General features: G+C 39.6%; 1 protein-coding gene across 1 annotated transcript; it reads right to left on the minus strand.

The window, feature by feature from the left end:
• Positions 1 to 5,675: 5,675 nt before the first annotated feature.
• LOC144517621 (solute carrier family 2, facilitated glucose transporter member 11-like) lies at positions 5,676 to 11,904 on the minus strand. The gene is made up of 13 exons (XM_078249712.1): positions 11,831 to 11,904; position 11,796; positions 11,607 to 11,705; positions 11,161 to 11,321; positions 10,937 to 11,061; positions 10,666 to 10,795; positions 10,396 to 10,544; positions 9,924 to 10,111; positions 7,312 to 7,422; positions 6,763 to 6,864; positions 6,554 to 6,629; positions 6,324 to 6,451; positions 5,676 to 6,188 (listed from the first exon to the last, which is right to left on the minus strand). Exons 1-13 carry the CDS (start codon positions 11,890 to 11,892, stop codon positions 6,003 to 6,005), a joined length of 1,518 nt encoding a protein of 505 aa, XP_078105838.1. The 5' UTR covers positions 11,893 to 11,904; the 3' UTR covers positions 5,676 to 6,002.
• Between the last annotated feature and the right edge of the window lie 7,809 nt (positions 11,905 to 19,713).

A 19,713-nucleotide genomic window follows, 5' to 3' on the forward strand; every position in this document is an offset into this window, starting at 1 on the left:
CCAAAGCAGGGTGAGAACATCTGCTGATATGTCCGTTTGGTAACGCTCCCTCCAGGTTTGGTTGATGAAATTCTGCACATGCTGGAGACAAAAGAAAAACACAACATGCAGATTCAGCAGGTGAAATTAAAATGACAAAGAGATATATTTGTGCATGCATATTTACCAGACATATAGTCGATATGTAGGCCTACTACATATGAAAAACGTGTCACTTATGTATAATTTATTAACTACTGACTAATCTATTAGGTTTGTAACATGAATAGGCTACAATAGTATTAATAATGTGCATCAATACTGTGCAATAAGTCCAGTGACAGACAGTAGGGTTATTACCATTGTGGGAGCATTGATGATAGATATATTATATCCATACTGAAAGGTTCCCCCTATACATGCAGCACATGCAGCCAGCAGAAGTGATTTGTTCGGAAACTGCAATAAAATAGAGATACAAAACAAATATTGACATATAATCATGGATAGAAAGCTGTATCCTACTGTGTCTACAGATGCTAATTTAAAACTCTTAATAATCCACATACCTTGGGTCGCTTTTTATCTTTGGTTTCTTTAATAAGCAAGAATATAATGCTTTTCATATGATGAAAGTCACAAGTTCCACAGCTGTTTTCTGTCATAGTGATAACAGCAGCTATTGTTACCGGGACCTGGAAGGAAACTTAATCCACATCTCGTTTTTTAATCGTCTTTCCAAATCCTAGACCTCTGTCACTCGGGATACAATGGGATCAAAGTTAATGCTTGCAACACCAATCGCTTCCTCACTCCTAGGTGGACCAGAGTAGGTAACAATGAGAAACTAGAATCCTTTAGCCTCAGCAGCGTGTAGTAATGTTAATAATACTCCCCCTCTGCATCAGATCATATGCTGCACCTTGCGCTTTGACTGAAGTGGAACATCCATTATAAATGGTCCATTCAAACATTATTTTACGACAGCTTCCAAAATGAACTTCAATTAGGAGTCCACGCAATCAAAGAGAGGTGAGTTCAAATCTACCCTCGAAAACCATTGATCCCTTGAGAAGGCTGCAAAGGAAATGTGTGCTTTGTTTTGAACTTCAGCCAGTTTTGTGTGAATATGTTTGCCATACAGACATCTAAAGACATTCTTTTATTACTGGGAGAAAATGTATGTGGAGTAGTGGGAGAGTTTGCATGGAAAGCAGAAGTATTGCCCAACACGTGTCTATTAAATAAGAACAAGTTTTGGTTGGTTGTGAATAATCCCTTTGGTTAGAGTTGATCTTATGTATCCAGTAATTATGCAGGTGAACTTATTGGTTAATGCTTATTGGTTTCTCAGATTGTAATTATTCATCATGTCTTCAGTTTTAAATGTTGAGAAGCAATTAATAAATGATTTTCCAGATGTTATGCCAATATTTCCCAGCAGGTCCATCGTAGGAGTCTTCATGATGAAAAAGATAAGTGTGCTGCTGAAGGAGGATAAACACAAGCCATAGAGATTTTTCACAACCTGGCAACCCAAAAATAAAGCAATTAGTTACAACTCAATGTTTTTACGTCAACAAAGGCAGATGTCCCATCCTCCAGCTTAATGAACAGGCTACAGAAAGAACAGCAACTAAAGCAAACACATGCACCAGCCAGAACAAAAAAACACTGGGGTTACGTCTGGAATTCCATACTAACAAGCTATTTACAGGTTAAAACAATATATTCAAGTCTATTCAATTTTATTTATAGTATCAAATCATAACAAGAGTTATCTCAAGGCACTTTACAAATAGAGTAGGTCTAGACCACACTATGATTTACAAAGACCCAACAATTCCAGTAATTCCCCCAAGAGCAAGCATTTAGTGTGACAGTGGCGAGTAGGGAGAAACCTCGGGTGGTGAGGAAAACTTCCTTTTAGGGAGAAACCTCGGACAGACCCAGGCTCTTGGTAGGCGGTGTCTGGAGGTGCCAGTTGGGGGTGTGATGAACAGTGGCAATAATAGTCACAATAAAGATAATGGAACTATGACTAGAAATAGTAGTTGTAGTAGTTAATGGCATAGCAGGGCACTGCAGGGCACTGCAGGGCATAGCACGACGTAGCAGGGCAGGGCAGGACGTAGCACGGCACTGCAGAGCGTAGCAGGGTGTAGCAGGGCATAGCAGGGCGCGGAGCAGGACCACGGCGACAGCTGCAACCATAATTTAGGTTCCACCCTAATCCAAGGAAAACTGCTGGGCGAAAAAACATAAGGACTACGGGGAATAAGCTCCCCAGAGCTAAGTTGGTAACAAGCATTTCTGGGACATGGATGCACACAGATGGAAAAGAGAGAAGAGAGGAGCTCAGTGTGTCAAAGGAAGTCCCCTGGCAGTCTAAAACTAAAACAGCATAATTAAGAGCTGGTGCAAGGCAAACCTGAGCCATTTCTATAAGGGTTGGTAGATGAATCTGACGACTATGAAGAGAAGCAGAGAAGAGAAGGGGTGCCGTGTCTGGACCAATACACCCTTTCCTGCTGGTCTAGGCGAACGCTGCAACTCCTCACTCCCTAACTATAAGCTTTATCAAAAAGGAGAGTTTTAAGTTTACCCTTAAATGTGGTGATATGAAATGTATAGTATGGCCGACACCTTATTATGAAACCAATAGTACATGAATTGCATACTTTTTCCAGTAAAATATTACATCATGCAAACACTGGACACTACGCCAACATACATATCCCACAATGCAATGCTGTAGTAACAATGTTCATAACAGACAAAACACCGAACAGCTCTTTAACATCATACTTTTCAATTTACATTTCTAAATATTACTCACCTTTTACGGTAATTTTTTTTAACAATGTTTTCTCAGTAATACAATAATACCCCCCGTCCCATCCCACAACAAAATCTCTCTCCCAACATCTGCCGTATTACAAAAGCCAAAAAACAAAAAGCAAACAATATGACAGTATCATATATGCACAGAACAATGGCACCTCCAACAAGGACAACAAGGGATATGATACGCACAAACAAGAATTGTACCTCTGCTATTACCCTCCAAGACATGCCCCAGTCCTTTCCCCTTCTGGGGTTCACCACTTATTGAATATTAGATCTCCTATCCTGTATCTTCCCTCTGTAGAAGCTCCCCTACGTTTAAAAAAGATAAACTGGTCAAATGGTTTCCAAATTTTCTCATACACCCCCAATTAGTTTTTTAGTATATGTCAATCTCTCCATGGACATACATTGCGTCATATTCTTGATCCAAGCACCAATTGTAGGTACCTCCAATTTCTTCCAGATGAGAGCTATAGATATAAATATATATTGCCTGTAGTATAGCGACATCAATACATTTATATTCTTGGGGTTTCAGATTCAGATTTGTTGGATACAGGTGCAGCAAAATCATCTTAAGCCGCTTACACATGATAGGTGTCAAAACTGCTTTGCCACGCCGTCACATGTACATTCCAGTCTTATTTCTCAAACGACACCATGGTAGGTTATTCTTAAAGCAAGCTAGGCCAATCAATCCGGTCAGCTTACACTCGCCTTTACTTCAAAGTCCAATCACTGAATCCTTTTGAGACTCTTGCAAACTACTTGCAACTCTGGAAATTCCAGAGATAACATTGACAAAGCCTCTCTTCATCTGCGAGTCAGCACAAGACGGCTAATCGATTATGGTTCCACCAGCACTTCAACCATGTACTCTCATTTCTCCAGTTAATTACTTTGGACATTCCTTTCAGGATTGGGGCCACAATTTCAACCTCCTGAAATGGCATCCCAGAACACTTACTGTAATACAAATCATGGACAGTTGATCCTCCCAGTCATTCACATCTGTTTAGATCGTCCTTGGTCTTTCACATGGAGTCCTGAGTTTGTACCTTCATGGTTGAATGGACTTAATGGAAGTCGCTTTGGATAAAATCGTCAGCTTAATGACATGTAATGTAATGTAACATGGCATACCAGTACAATTAATACAAATCATGGGCCTTAGTCCCCCAGTCATTCATTGCTACATCCGATTAGATCACAATGTCTCAGATCCACTCTCCTTTCAAGTAACTGGAGGTTTTAGGGGTCTGTCATGTCCGGCTGCTACAGCGGATTCTCTACTGAAGCTTCCCCACAACACAGTTAGCAAACTGATAACAAGAAGTGACTTCACGCCTCGCACACCAATCATCTTTCATTGAAAAATTGTTCAAATGTATATGGTTGATAGTGTGTTCCTTGCTTGTGAATTAAAGTTACCTAGCAGGATTTCTGGAGCAAGGCCACACCTCAACCACGCCTCTACCAGTTTCCTATAAATACTCACCTAACCCTCTCCTTTCATTCTCTCTCGCATTCTGTGCCCCTCCCTCCCACCCTCTTTCTTCTTCTCCTTAAGGTCCTAAGAGAGTCTGTCGTATCTGGGTGCTACGGGGAATTCCCTACCGAAGCTTCCCTCACAACGCAGTCGGCAAACGGATAACTACAACCGACTTCATGCCTCATGCGGCAATCATCTTTCATAAACAAATTGTTCAAACATATCTTAGTTGATGGTGTGGTCCTTGCTAGTAAAAATGGTTTTTCGGGGGTCAATTTAAACTCACATCTCTTTTTGAATGCGTAGACTCCTCATTGAAGTTCATTTTGGGAGCTGCGGTAAAATATTGTTTGAATGGACCATTCAATAAAAGTACTTTTCCACGCCAAGATGGGTGGCAAGCAGAGTAAACCACATGTCCCAGAGGGACCAATAGTGGATGTGATGACAACATTTTTTTTTAATGTTTAATGTTTAAAAATGTTTAACTGTTTTTATCTGCTCTTTAATGTTTAATTTTCTTATACTGCACTGTAACTCTTATTCTAGTATTTTATCTGTTTTAAAGTTTTTCATGTAAAGCACTTTGAATTGCCTTGTTGCTGAAATGTGCTATACAAATAAAGCTGCCTTGCCTTGCCTTGCCTTGCCTTGCCTAGAATGGATGTTCAGTCGAAGCACTTGCATAATGGCAGCCTATTGTAAGGTGCATCATATGATCTCAACTGCAGAGGGGTAGACTCATTAACTTCTTAGAGCACATTCCTGCTGAGGCTTTGGGGAGGGATTGCTGACCCAAATGCAGAAATAATATTTACCCTTTGTTGTCTAAATGGATTAAATGGGAAACCCATTCTTACATACAGACATGATCCCAATGTGCTCCATTCATGTGCCAGGAAAGATCAGGATCAGCAGAGCACTAGACTGGTAGAGTACACTAAGATTCATACAAACACATATGGAAAAGCAACAATAATGTCAACAACACATGTTCAGCCGTGACTGAACCCATACCGTCACTCTGGATGTGTCCACGTAGCTCTTGTTAAACTGTTTTGAAGCTTTGTTCTCATCTTCCTCAACTTTAAAACCCACAAAGACGAACTTGGGGAACTTGCAGTCCTTGGTAAACTTCAGAGAGCAGTCGGTAACGGTGCCAAAAGCAGCAAAAATCGACCTGAACCTCTCCTCCTTCATCTGCACACAAGATACAGTCAGGTTATCTATAGGACTGAAACGAAACAAAATGTCTGCTGAAATCCGGGCGGGTTACTTACCCCATTATGGAGGTTTTTAACAATGAGTCTCGACATAGTTGTAGTAGTTGTAAGTACACTAATACAGCATAAGCTTGGTTTTCATAAATTGATCTTTATTGAAAAGTCTCAATAGAGCACTCTTTATAAAAGTTATACATACCATCATTGATCATACCAAAATATGATATATTAAGATACCTTTGATTTATGAGGCTATATCTTTAAGTGAACTAAAAAGATGTAATTATGACTACCTGGTAAAGCCTACATCTCTGAAATTCACAGTATCTCTATAGTGATCTATTTTTGTTGTGTGTGTGTGTGTGTGTGTGTGTGTGTGGACTATAAATCCTCATTTTAGTTGCTCATCTTTGTGACATACTGTAAATATTGTGAGACATAAAAACTTTAAATTGATTTCATTTAAAAGTTGATAACAGTGTGGTCCCTGCTTCATCAGGACTGCAGGCCTTTTTGGACTGAAACTCATTCTGGATTTCCACGAAGGTTTTGTTCTTGGTTTCAGGAACAAAAAAGAAAATGTATATCGCCATTAAGGAGCAGATGGCCAGGAACACCAGGAAACAGTATTGCTGCAGCCCAATCTGTGCAAATAAAACAGAATAAAACACAAGTGAGTCCAAATCTCTCAAACATCCAAGCTTTTAAGTTTTGTTTCCAAATTTTCAAAGATAATGACAAAACATTTAAAAATGAAGATCTACTTTCTGGACCCCTACCACAATAAAAGGGAAGACCAGGCCGATAAAGAAGAAGCTCAACCAGTTCAATGATCCTGCGATTATATACGCTGCAGGGCGTGCCGTTTGTGTGAATAGCTCAGTGGTCAAGATGTTTGTCACGCCACCTTCACAGAACCAATAAACAACAAAATAAATCACATTAGTTATAACTGCTATGCAACAGCAGCTGCTAAGAAAATACTCCAAAGGATGAAAAAGTTAGTTACCTGGTCCTAAGCCAAAACTCAGGATAAAAGCAAATACACACACCATGCTCACGTATGGAAATACTGGGCTGGAATCCTGAGAGAAAGAAAATCACACGAAAGAAATGTTAGCATAAAGTAGAAGCCTTATCAATGGTCAAATGTGAGATATTGCATAAAACAATGGTTTAAATACTGTATCTTATTTTTTTTACAATGAGGTTAGTCACCTGGAAAGAGAGCGTCAGCGTGAATAAAATGCAGCAGATACTCATCAGTGTGTATCCTCCCGTAATGAGCACTTTCCTTCCCAGACGGTCAATGAGCATACCCTGTGAGACACACAGCATGTCACAAGACTAAAGAGACTCTCCAGGCTTTCTCCGAATTTAACTTTGACCTTTTATGGGATATTGTCAGTTTTGTTCTGTCCTGTTTTACATTGTATGCCCTGTTTTACTAATGTTATTCATACCTTGCTGTGTTTTGTTTTGTTTCCTTTTACCACATGTACAGTATTATGTCATGTTCCTGTTCTGTTTGTATTCTTAAAAAAGACAATTTTCCACTTTGGTGTTCTGTTTTACTCTATTTCAGGAGTGCTCTAACTTTCCAAACTTTATTCCAAAACTTGGATGTTTTTATTAGAAAGGTCTTGACTGTTTTATCCTTGTTGTTGGGCACCTACTCTTATTTATATTTTTTTCTGTAGCATGAAGGAACATCAGAACTGTAAGAAAGTAATGGACACAAAAATATAATGTAAAACTCGTACTTACACATGTTAAAGCTGTGATGCATTCACAGGCACCAGTGCCAACGGTCACATATGGTATTTTATCAGCGGGGATGCCAGCTTGTTTGAACAAGTAATCTGCGTAGAAGTAAATCTACAGGAAATATAGACCAAAAAAAACAACATATTACAAATAAACTAGAAATAGCGGTTGTATGCCTCTGCCAACCAGTCAAGTCACAGTTTACATTCATAGTCTGTCCAGACTCATATATTAAATGTAGAGAAGACGGTGAAGGAATTTAACAAAAGGTCCATCCACCCATCTTCGTCCGCTTATCCGGTATCGGGTCGCGGGGGTAGCAGGCCAGGTTAGAGATATAATCCCTCCACCTAGTCCTGGGTCTTCCCCGAGGCCTCCTCTCAGCTGGACGTGCCTGGAACACCTCCCTAGGGAGGCGCCCAGGGGGCATCCTTACCAGATGCCCGAACTACCTCAACTGGCTCCTTTCGACGCAAAGGAGCAGCGGCTCTACTCCGAGCTCCTCACGGATAACTGAGCTTCTCACCCTATCTCTAAGGGAGACGCCAGCTACCCTCCTGAGGAAACCCATTTCGGCCGCTTGTACCCTGGATCTTGTTCTTTTGGTCATGACCCAGCCTTCATGACCATAGGTGAGGGTAGGAACAAAAACTGACCAGTAGATTGAGAGCTTTGCCTTCTGGCTCAGCTCTCTTTTCATCACAACGGTGCGATAAATTGAATGTAATACCGCACCTGCTGTGCCGATTCTCCGACCAATCTCCCGCTCCATTGTCCCCTCACTCGCAAACAAGACCCCAAGGTACTTGAACTCCTTCACTTGGGACTACAAACAGGATTGGTGACAAAGCGCAGCCCTGGCGGAGGCCAACTCTCACCTGAAACGAGTCCGACTTACTGCCGAGAACCCGGACACAGCTCTCGCTTTGGTCATACAGAGATTTTAACAAAAGGTATTACGTTTATTATTGGGCGAAACGTGGATGTGTCACACACATCTTCAACCTGGCAGCACAGAAGATCCAAACAATCACCACAGTTTTAAGATTAGTGTCACCAATTCACCATCCGACCAAATGTCTCAGTTTCTGTTCCGGAGTTATGGCGTTGAATAACAGCCAGAAAAGTGTTTACGCAGAACTTCATGATGTCACAGTGAAGTTGACCTTTCAATCAATCAATCAACATTTATTTGTATAGCACTTTACAGCAACCAGCAAGTATCCAAAGTGCTTTACATCAGGAATCAAGTATAAAACAACATATCATACAATAAAAAGAATGAAACACAGTAACACAGTAAAATCAGAAAAGGTTACAAAGAAACAGGAGAGTGAAATTGTCACACCACTACTACGTATTAATAGCCAGTCTAAACAAATAGGTTTTGAGTCTGGACCTAAAAAGAGCTACATCAGTAATAGTGTGAATATCAGGGGGTAACTTGTTCCAGAGTCTCGGGGCAGCAACTGCAAAAGCCTGATCACCCTACCGTTTATACCTTGACCTTGGGACTTCTAAAACCAGTTGATTTGAAGACCGCAATGACCGGTTGTGCTCAAGCAAATTTTGGACAAATACTCCGGGGCCAGGCCATTTAAGGCCTTGAAAACAAACAATAAGATTTTAAAATCTATTCTAAAACGCCAATGAGCCAATGTAGGGTGTAGAGAACAGGAGTGATGTCTGCAAGTCTAGATGTATTTGTTAAAAAGCGAGCAGCAGCATTTTGAACAAGTTGAAGGCGTGAGATGGAGGTCTGATTCAGACCAACATAAAGAGCATTACAGTAATCCAACCTTGAACTAATAAAGGCATGAATAGCCCCACACACCAGGAGCTTGTCGTATTTTGGAACAACATCAGCTAAGAACTCTAGAAAACTCACATATAAAATCCTTGTTGAGTTTTGGTGGGCGATAAATAACTGCACACAACACAGGAGAATCCAGATCAGCCACAAACAGCTGAAGTTCAAAAGTAGTATAACAGAATGCAGGTAATAATCTGCAACTGTACTCATCCTTGAAAAGAGTGGCCAGCCCACCGCCTCGACCTGACATGCGCAGGGAGTTGTGGAAAGAACAGCCGGGGGGGAGGAGCTCCGAGAAGGCGCTGTTGTCACCTGGTTTCAGCCAGGTTTCCATCAACAAAAGAAAGAGGCCTTTTGGATAAAAAAAATGTCATCACTTCATTATTTTATCCCATTAGACATTTGTGAGAATGTTGTCATTATTAGCTTGGAATTATTGAGTTATGGCCAAAAATGCATTTTGTGAGGTCACAGTGACCTTGACCTTTGACCTCCAAAATCTAACGAGTCCAAGTGGGCGTTTGTGCCAGATGTAAAGAAAGTCCCTCAAGATGTTCCTGAGATATCGCGTTCACAGGAATAATACGGATAACCCAAAAACATAATATCTCTGGCCACGGCTATCGCCGGCATGGAGTCATAAAAACAGAGCTTTTTCTTAAAAAAATAATCATTTAGTAATCTTTGGTGGTATTTCTTAATAGTTGGCAATGTGAGCACTGAGAAATAGATTCCACGTTGTGAGAGACAGCAGGACAGAGGATATTGAAAGACAACGGGTATATGATCGTGTACGTACAGCATTGATGCCATTCAGCTGTTGTGCAGCGTTGAGCAGCAAGATGGTGAGAAGCTGCCTGCGGACACTACGATCAGTCAAGAGCTCCCAGGGTTTCTTGGCCTGGAAATCCACAAAATTATTTTTCTCCTTCTCGATATCCATCCATTCACCATCACAGCCAGCTATACCGTGGAGTTGCTTCAGGGCTGCAGGCAGGAAAACACATGACAAGCGTGCTTGTTGTTTTCACCACATAACACTATTCTTCTCATCAGGTCAGGCTACAGGGTCTGTTTTTGAGAATCTGGTTAAATGATTTCCAGCGTCAAACCAAATGTTTCTCTGCTTCTGGTGATTCCAGACAAAGGGAGTCCTCAGCCTTTGAAACTACGCTGTCATGTGCACTACATCCAGCTTTGCAGGCCAAAGATAAAGTCACACAGATTTTTGAAAAGGAAGTAACTGTGCAGCAGTTGCAGTTTAAGTTTACCTTTCTTACATCCCTTATCATCTCCTTTGTCAATGAGCAGGTAGCGTGGGCTCTCTGGGAACCAGGGCAGGATCAGGAGCTGCAGGAATGCTGGGATACATGTGGTGGAGAGCAGGATGGGCCAGTGCTCTTCTTTGCCCAGGAGCTCTCTGTGAAATCACAGACATGTCTAAACAAAATCACAATATAGCAATTCAATCTTGCAAACACAGATGCTGTGGAAAGGTTAATATTTTGTGTGAAAATCAAATATGCCTAGAGTTAACTTACTTAAGGCCAATCACTTGTCCAGTCAAGATCCCAACAGTGATGAAAATAGAAGTTCCCATTCCCATGGCACCACGAAATGCAGTTGGAGCTATTTCACCCAAATACTGAGGTTGAACACAAAGGTCAATGCCTGTGAAAATAAAACATGATTAAAGCTACATTTCAGAGGTTTGACATGCAATGTTCAAACCAAATATGTATAAAGATTATTTAAATACAGATATGTGTATCACTGGCATGTATAAATACAATGCATTTCTAGATTATTTACCTGCATTAATTCCAGTGAGAAGACGTCCAATGATGAGTAATTCAAATAATCCTGTAGGGTAACTTAGACCCATTAGCAGAGCAGCCATTAATGCAAATATGTTATTGGCCAACAGCGTCCCTTTCCTGGAAAGGCATTATATTACAGCTTTATAACTGAAATACAATAGGCTATGGAAAATATGTTCATTTTGCCAAAATATGCCATATCATCTTTCTGTATACCTCCCCAGCTTCACAGACAATGTCCCACCGACGGTCACTCCTAGAAGTCCTCCTATGGTGAATATAGACACAATAGTGGACCAAAGCAGGGTGAGAACATCTGCTGATATGTCCGTTTGGTAACGCTCCCTCCAGGTTTGGTTGATGAAATTCTGCACATGCTGGAGACAAAAGAAAAACACAACATGCACATTCAGCAGGTGAAATAAAAATGATGATCCCTGAGCTAAAATATAAAAAAAAATACATTTGTGCATGCATATTTACCAGACATGTAGTGGATATGTAGGCCTACTACAAATGGAAAACATGTCACGTGTGTATCATTTATTAATAACTAACTACTGACTACTCAATTAGGTTTGTAACATGAGTAAGCTACAATAGTGTTAATACTGTGCATCAACACTGTGTCTAAGTCCATTGACAGACAGTAGGGTTATTACCATTGTGGGAGCATTGATGATAGATATATTATATCCATACTGAAAGGTTCCCCCTATACATGCAGCACACGCAGCCAGCAGAAGTGATTTGTTCGGAAACTGCAATAAAAAAGTGATACAAAACAAATATTTACATAATCATGGATAGAAAGCTGCATCATTTCGTGTCTACAGATGCTAATTTAAAACTCTTATTTTCTGATAATCCACAAAGCTTGGGTCACTTTTTATCTTTGATTTCTTTAATAAGCAAAGGTTGATATTCATCCGCAAATTCTTTTAGCATTTTGTCGTTGATGTTCTGATATATATATATATATATTATATTATAAGTCCAATATTGTTTGTAGTTTGTCGCTGAGTAGGTCTATCCTTGTATCCATGTAGCCATGTATAGAGTTTGCTCTCAAATTAAATCATGACAGGCGGATGCGTTTATCCTGAGGGTGATACAAGTGACCTGTTGTCATTAAGTGTCCTTAGAGAATCGGCTCTATTATTCTGTTTTTAATCAAGACGCATTCTAAAGCTGCATCATAGACTGCGATTTCTCAGAAAGAAGTAGTCTGCATTCACCAAGAGCAGAGAAGCTCAACAAACTTTAATATAACTTCAGTGGTTCCGTCTATCCTTTCATAACCTTAAATAAAATGAAAAGTTCTTAATGCATATGTGCTGGAAAGGAGTACTGTTTGGCAATTAGTGACATGTTCACTAGATGCGCAGAGGTTTTTCCATGTGCTAATCCAGACCCTATTAAATTGATAGTAAGAGAAATAATACCAAGATATGGTGTACCAGAGAAAATGTACAGTAATAATGGAACACACTTTGTGAACAGTGTTATTACATTGATGGCACAAACGCTAAAAATAGATTTGAGTACGGTGGCCCTGAAGTGCAAATCACAACAGCAAATAAAAAAACGTAACAGCAAATCATAAAACACAACGGCAAATAGGAAAACACGACTGCAAATATGAAAACACTTCAACAAATCATAAAGCACAATGGCAAATAGCAAAACAGTTCAACAAATCAGAAAACCAGACAGCAAATAGGAAAACACAACAGCAAATAGAAAACACAACAGCAAATAGGAAAACACGACAGCAAATAGGAAAACACGACAGCAAATAGGAAAACACTTCAACAAATCACAAAGCACAACGGCAAATAGGAAAACACTTCAACAAATTTTAAAACACAACGGCATTAACTTCTATCGTGTTTTACCATTTGCTGTTGTGTTTTCCTATTTGCTGTCGTGTTTTATGATTTTTTGAAATGTTTTCATATTTGCTGTCGTGTTTTCCTATTTGCTGTCGTGTTTTATGATTTTTTGAAATGTTTTCATATTTGCTGTCGTGTTTTCCTATTTGCCGTTGTGCTTTGTGATTTGTTGAAGTGTTTTCCTATTTGCTGTCGTGTTTTCGTATTTGCTGTCGTGTTTTCTTATTTGTCGTTGTGTTTTATGATTTGTTGAAATGTTTTCCTATTTGCCGTTGTGATTTGCACTTCAGGGCCACCGTATTTGAGAAATCGTGCCTATCATCCGCAGTCGGCAGGATTAATTGAAAGAAATAATGGCACAATTAAATCTAAATTGAAAAAGACTATGGCAGAGACTGGAAAGAATTGGGTATACTGCCTCCCCCTAGTGGTACTAAACGTGCACATTACACCCACAGCTGCAGGCCTAACACAATTTGAAATGATGTATGGTAGACCATATAGCATCCCTCAGCTAAAGCTTTTTTCCAGACCTGATGAAGAAAGAGAACAGACACTAGCAGACTACATGGCACACATGCTAACAAAGAAAGAAATTTCCTCTGCTAACTTTATTCAAGGAGAAGCCCTAACATCAGGAGATCCGGTGGTGAAACCTGGTTACTGGGTGCTCCTTAAAGTGATGAAGCGAAAAACCTGGTCCAGTCCTAGGTGGGAGGGACTATATCATGTCCTACTCACTACTGCCACCACTTTGAAAATCACTGAAAGAACCACCTGGATTCGCCTATCACACTGTAAAAAGGTATTTGGGTTGTCTGGGGAGACAGCGAAGGCTGAGGAGTCCTAGTTTCACTGATCTGAAGTGGGGGAGGGTAGTCTGGACTGGGTCGTCCTTTTAGCCTAGAAAAGTATTAGTGGACCGTCTCAAACCCAGTGAAGAAAATATATATATATATATATATATATATAGATAGATAGATAGATAGATAGATAGATAGATAGATAGATAGATTACATCTCATAACCACATTAGAGGAGAAAAGTGAACTAGACTTATCAGTAAGGAGTCTCTAACCAGAAACCCAACAAAATGGACCGCCAATATCCATGGCATCCATTTAGACTTCCAGGGCTTAGGGGAACAATGTGTTTCCTTTACATAGCTGCACTAATTATAATGTTACCAATAATATGGCACGATTTACAGATGCTAAAGAACAGAGAAACAACCAAAATCACTGCTACAAATCCGAATCTGATACTGACCACTAATCCACAACTGCACCTACCAACCGTGCCTAACAATGACCATCAGCGAGTAAAACAAAGCTCCACAACCTACTCGATTACATTAACCAGGGGCAGAATGCAGTCATTTACTGTGGACCCTAGCTCAGGCCGACATTCTATTTTCAATAGATAATAATCAATTGTTGGATCCTTGTATATTATAGAGTGTGGTCTAGACCTACTCTATCTGTAAAGTGTCTTGAGATAACTCTTGATTTGATACTATAAATAAAATTGAATTGAATTGAATTGAATCAAACGTATATCTGCACAGAGTGCTGTGAATGGAACGATGTGTTCCAACACTCAGATTTAGGGGCTTACAAGACATTAAGTGTACCGTTTCCCCCAGTAAAAACTGTTTTACCACCTGTTGCCTCAGCTCAGGGAAGAAGTATGTGCCAACTGAGCTTGTCTTGGTGTTTGGAGAACATTGACATCACTACCGACAACGGTAACTACTTAGCCTCATGGTTTGTTAATCAAAGCACCAGTAGAGCCGACGTGTGGTGGCTGTGCGAGGACAATTGGTTGCGGCCTCTATTGCCTCCACTGTGGACAGGAACGTGTGCATTGGTACAGCTATTAATGCTGTTCCACCTTTTTCCAGTAGGAGACTTTGAGCACTTGTCTTCCAGGCTTCAAAAACAGCACCCCAAACATGTCTCATACCGAGAAAGAAAAGACGCTCCTGGTGGCTCGTTTGATGACAGAGTTTACATTGATAAAAACGGAGTACCTAGAGGCGTACCAAACCAGTTCACAATGACAAAAATCATGTATCAACAGCTGGAGCACGGAGATTATGATGAGAGCAACATCTAATTAAAAATGTTTAAATGTTGACATGAATGCTTAATGATGTACATTATGAAAATCGAAAGAAGAGTAATGTGCTGAGAAAATGCAGAAGTACACAATGTTATGCAGAATCTTATTCATTTTATTCACTTACACATTTACTCTCATATTCACATAGTCACATACATATACTTATGGAAGTTTCAAAACATTTACTCATTTAATATTATATTATAGAAAATGCAAAAAATGTAAAAAGGAGGGATATGTTAGAAAAATTATGATTTGCATTTTACTGTCTTCATTAATATTAAAACTGTTTGCATAAGAATATCATATTATATTGGTTGCTCCCCCACATGAAAGCACAGAGTCACTGGCTATCTTGTCTGGGGCCCGAGGACAAAACATGCGTCTCTCTAACAAGATAAAGGGGACGCCATCGAGTTGACCAAATAGAGGAGAGGACATCTAAACTGACAAGATAGACAATTGACGACATCAAACTCTGTATTATTATTGTATTTCACACATAAATAAGCTACTGTTTGAGGCTTACGTTAGTCACTTTCTGTACTTATGCTGTGAGTGCTGTAAACTGACTCTACTTGCAAGTAAACAAACTTTAATATAACTTCAGTGGTTCCGTCTATCCTTTGATAATGTAAATGATTCTACCACAGGTTAATTCAGTGTAGACAACATCATCAGAGCTTTCCAAACAGCAGAGGAGGCAGAAAGATGAGGACACTGAATGCTGAGAGATAAACACACAGTTCCATCATATCAAACTTTATTATAATTATAAACCAATGTTTTTACCATACATCTTAAATGTAATAAAAGTGCAATATAGGCCTAGCCTGGAAACCACACAAATCTGCCAGGTCATGTTTCATTTGCTATGGCAGATCCGTCTGGCCCCCTACTGTTCAAACAGATTTCCAGCCGTCCAGGACCTGTAGGAGCCAATCTAAACCATTTCTCTCACATGGGGCAGGTTTAAAGGTGCACTATGAGTTCCTGCATGGTTTCAGCGCTATCTCTCCTTGATCCACTAGCTGCCTGCCCCCTGAATACACTGTGAAAAAGCCCGGTCTCGGGAGACAACACAGGGGTCGTAAACGTCAAACAAACACTAAAGGCGCAGGCTGGGCACCAAAATACAACAAACCACTCCAGCCAATCACCGACAAGATTATGTGCACGATTTGAGACAAAAATGAAATCGCGCTGAAACCATGCAGGAATTCATAGTGCGCCTTTAAGACGGTGACTCGGATTATTGCCCAGCGCAACGCACCAGTCATTAAGAAGTGGTACCACACAAATTTCATTTGAGCATTATCCAATTAGTATAACAATAAATAAATAAAAATAAACCCCAACATCTGTCAGGCAAACCCTCCCACTACTCCACATAGCCTACATTTCATCGCAGTAAAAAAAGGTTGACTTTGGATGTCTGAATGGCAAACATACAAAACTAGCTGAAGTTCAAAACAAAGCACACATTTCCTTTGCAGCCTTCTCAGGTATTATTAAATGGTTTTCGAGTATTGATTTGAACTCACCTCTCTCTTTGATTGCGTAGACTCCTCATTGATGTTCATTTTGGAAGCTGTCGTAAAATAATTTGAATAGTTTGAATGGACTATTTATAATGGATGTTCCACTTCAGTCGAAGCACTTGCATAATGGCAGCCTATTGTAAGGTGCAGCATATAATCTGCTGCAGAGGGGTAGACTCATTAACTCCTTAAAGACTGCTGACCCAAATAAAGAAATAATATGTGAATATTATTTCTTTCTTTCCTTGTTGTCTAAATGGATCGAATGGGACACGTTACTTGATGTATAACCCATTCCTACATATGTTCTCCATTCATGTGCCAGAAAAGAATATGATCAGCAGAGCACTAGACTACTAGAGTAGCCTACACTAAGATTCATACACAAGTTTGGAAATAGTACTTTCAGTAGCATAATATATTTTGTTTAATACATTGTATGTGTGGACATATAAATAGGCCTGTTTAGGTGCTTTCAACCTATCAAGTCAGTAGAAAATGTAAGAATAAATCAAATTTGATTGTCATTTTTCTCTTTATGGCCTTCTATAAACACATCAGTTACATAACTTTATATGTATAATAGAACAACTTATATCTAAACACGAGTACATTTTCAACATAAATTACTCTTAATTGCTGCTAATATCAGCTATGAGGGGTTTTAACGGCATGCTCCTGTGCATGCATGACCCAAAGAGTACTGGCCAAAAACTTTTAATCCTGCAGGAGCCTCTGAGAATTTGCTCATGCAACAGTCTGGCAATTTTAGGCTGAAAGTAAAAATCCACCCCAAAGTAGAATTACACAAATTCTATATAACCACTCTTGTGTATTGTGTGAGCAGCAGGCAGTGTTTGGTGATGATGTCTTCCTCAGACAGATCCTGGAGCTGCTCCACTGTTAAAAATGTAACAGTAACTGTAGGAGCTCCTGGAACACTGTGAGTGTGTGTGTGTGTGTGTGTGTGTGTGTGATGCACGTCCGCTTGTGTGTGTGATGCACGTACGCTTGTGTGTGTGTGTGTGTGTGTGTGTGTGAGATGCACTTCCGTGTGTGTGTGTGTGTGTGTGTGTGTGTGTGTGTGTGATGCGCAGTGGTGCATCAATGGTTTCAAAGTCATTATTTAAAATTCGTCAGATTATTTCAACAAGAAAACATCACAAGTTTAATTAGTTCATTTGTTTCTCGATTGGTCTTATTTACTGGCCTTTTTAACAGGGCATGGATGAAGACGCCATCAACGAGGCAGTTGAAGACACCACTGTTGGGATTTATGTTTTTAAAGAACATGCTTCAAGTGATGAACCAGAGATTGAACATCGGAATTGTCCTTGAAGGCATCAAGATGTTGCAAGATCTTGATAATGTAGCATTAGCTGTTGCTATGCTGTTTGGACTAATGCACTGTATGCCCTGAACTTCAGCTACCCTGCTGGCCTTCGTTATACCTTTGAGGTAATCCAAAAGATTTTCATAGAACTTGATAGAGGGAAAACTTTCCAATAAAGCACTCGCTCTAAAAAAACAGGTTCTTCCAGTGAAAGGGTCAGAGAGACTGCGCCGTCAGCCAAACGGCATAGTTGTCCCTAAAGGCATCATTGGTATGGCTATACCGTTTGGACTAGTTTTGTTTGTTTGAGTTAACTGGACAGGATTTGCATGGAACTGCATGGAAATAACCATTTTTGCAAAACAAAGCAAAAGTTTGCTCTGTAGAAAACAGACTCTTTAGTAAAGACTGAGCTGTCAGCGATAAACCAACATGCATCTTTGGCACTGCTATACCAGATGGACCACTTTTTCCCTTGTGAAGCCATTATAAAAAAAACATTAAGAGTTTTCGAAAACATTTTTCTCTTTGTGTTTATTCCATTTTTTGTTTTTATACAGGGTTAATATTTTTCGTCATTTTTAAAACCACTTTGAAAACAGAGTGCACAATTTAAAGGGTAACTTCGGATTTTTCAACCTGGACCCGATTTTCCTATGTTCTTATTACTGATGGGCACAACAATCTTTGATATTGGTCCAGTATAAAGCGAGATGGCTGCAGTGGGCAGCTGCCAAACAAGCTTCAATGTAAATTATAGGACAATTTGCGTACCTTCAATTTATGTCCAAGTGCTGTTTTTGCCGCTGACAGTCTCAGATTAATATTCTAATTGTCGTACAACATTACAGAGAGATACCTTTTTGTTAAAGAGTAAGATCCTTTTTGTTTAACATGAAACAGCCCCAAAATCACTACCACCAAACCCACCAGACTAAAAGTACTGTTTAGGATCTTACTCTTTAACTAAAAGGTCTATCTCTGTAGGGATCATTTCCATAATGTTGTCAGACACTTAGAATAACAATCTGAGTCTATCAGCGGCAAAAACCAAACTTTTAGTGGACACTAACTGACCATGCACAGTTGCCCTATATAACATTGCAGCCCGGTTCACAGCGATCTTGCTCAATGCTGGACCAATTTTCAAAGATTCACACACAAACATAGGAAAATAGGGTCCAGGTTGGAAAAAAAACTGAAGTTACCCTTTAAGCTTATAGAAGTAAACTTAGTAACAAAGCACTAGCTCTTATTTTGCCTTATTCACTCTATGCCATGTTTGATTTAGACTATTATTTGGTATTATTCTTGCACTGTTTGTGATAACAGTTCACAGTATTTTTTATTTGCACTTTTAAATCTAATATGAAAAGAGTACTATCATTTGTCTTTAGCCATGTCCACTGAAGATATGTTTGAAGTATTATAAATGTCTTTGCTGTTCGAAGTCCACTATGAAGATATGTTTTGAAGTACAGTATGTACAGTATATGCTCCTATTGTTACACTGTGAAGATGGTTAGTGCGAGGTTACTTTATATTTAAAACCATTGCACTGTATGCAGAATTTACAACGATGCATAGTTGTGTGGTTGAATCCACTGCTGTTGATGTAGAGGTTAAGATTTTTGATCCCTCTGTGAAATCTGTTTATGGCAACTGCACAGAGTCATTCGTTTTGGGTAAAATTGGTACGTAAGTTTTAATACTCAATATAGACAATTTTGAGTACAGAACTCTGACTCTGCCTTTTTTGTCAATGCAAATCATTTCAACATACAACTGTATTTACCTACACACAAAAAGGAACCGATGGCTACAATACATTTGGGATAGAGTTAACTTTAACAAATCATGTTAGATTTAGGGACAT

The sequence above is a fragment of the Sander vitreus genome, chromosome 5, assembly GCF_031162955.1.
Source record: "Sander vitreus isolate 19-12246 chromosome 5, sanVit1, whole genome shotgun sequence".
NCBI lineage: Eukaryota > Metazoa > Chordata > Actinopteri > Perciformes > Percidae > Sander > Sander vitreus.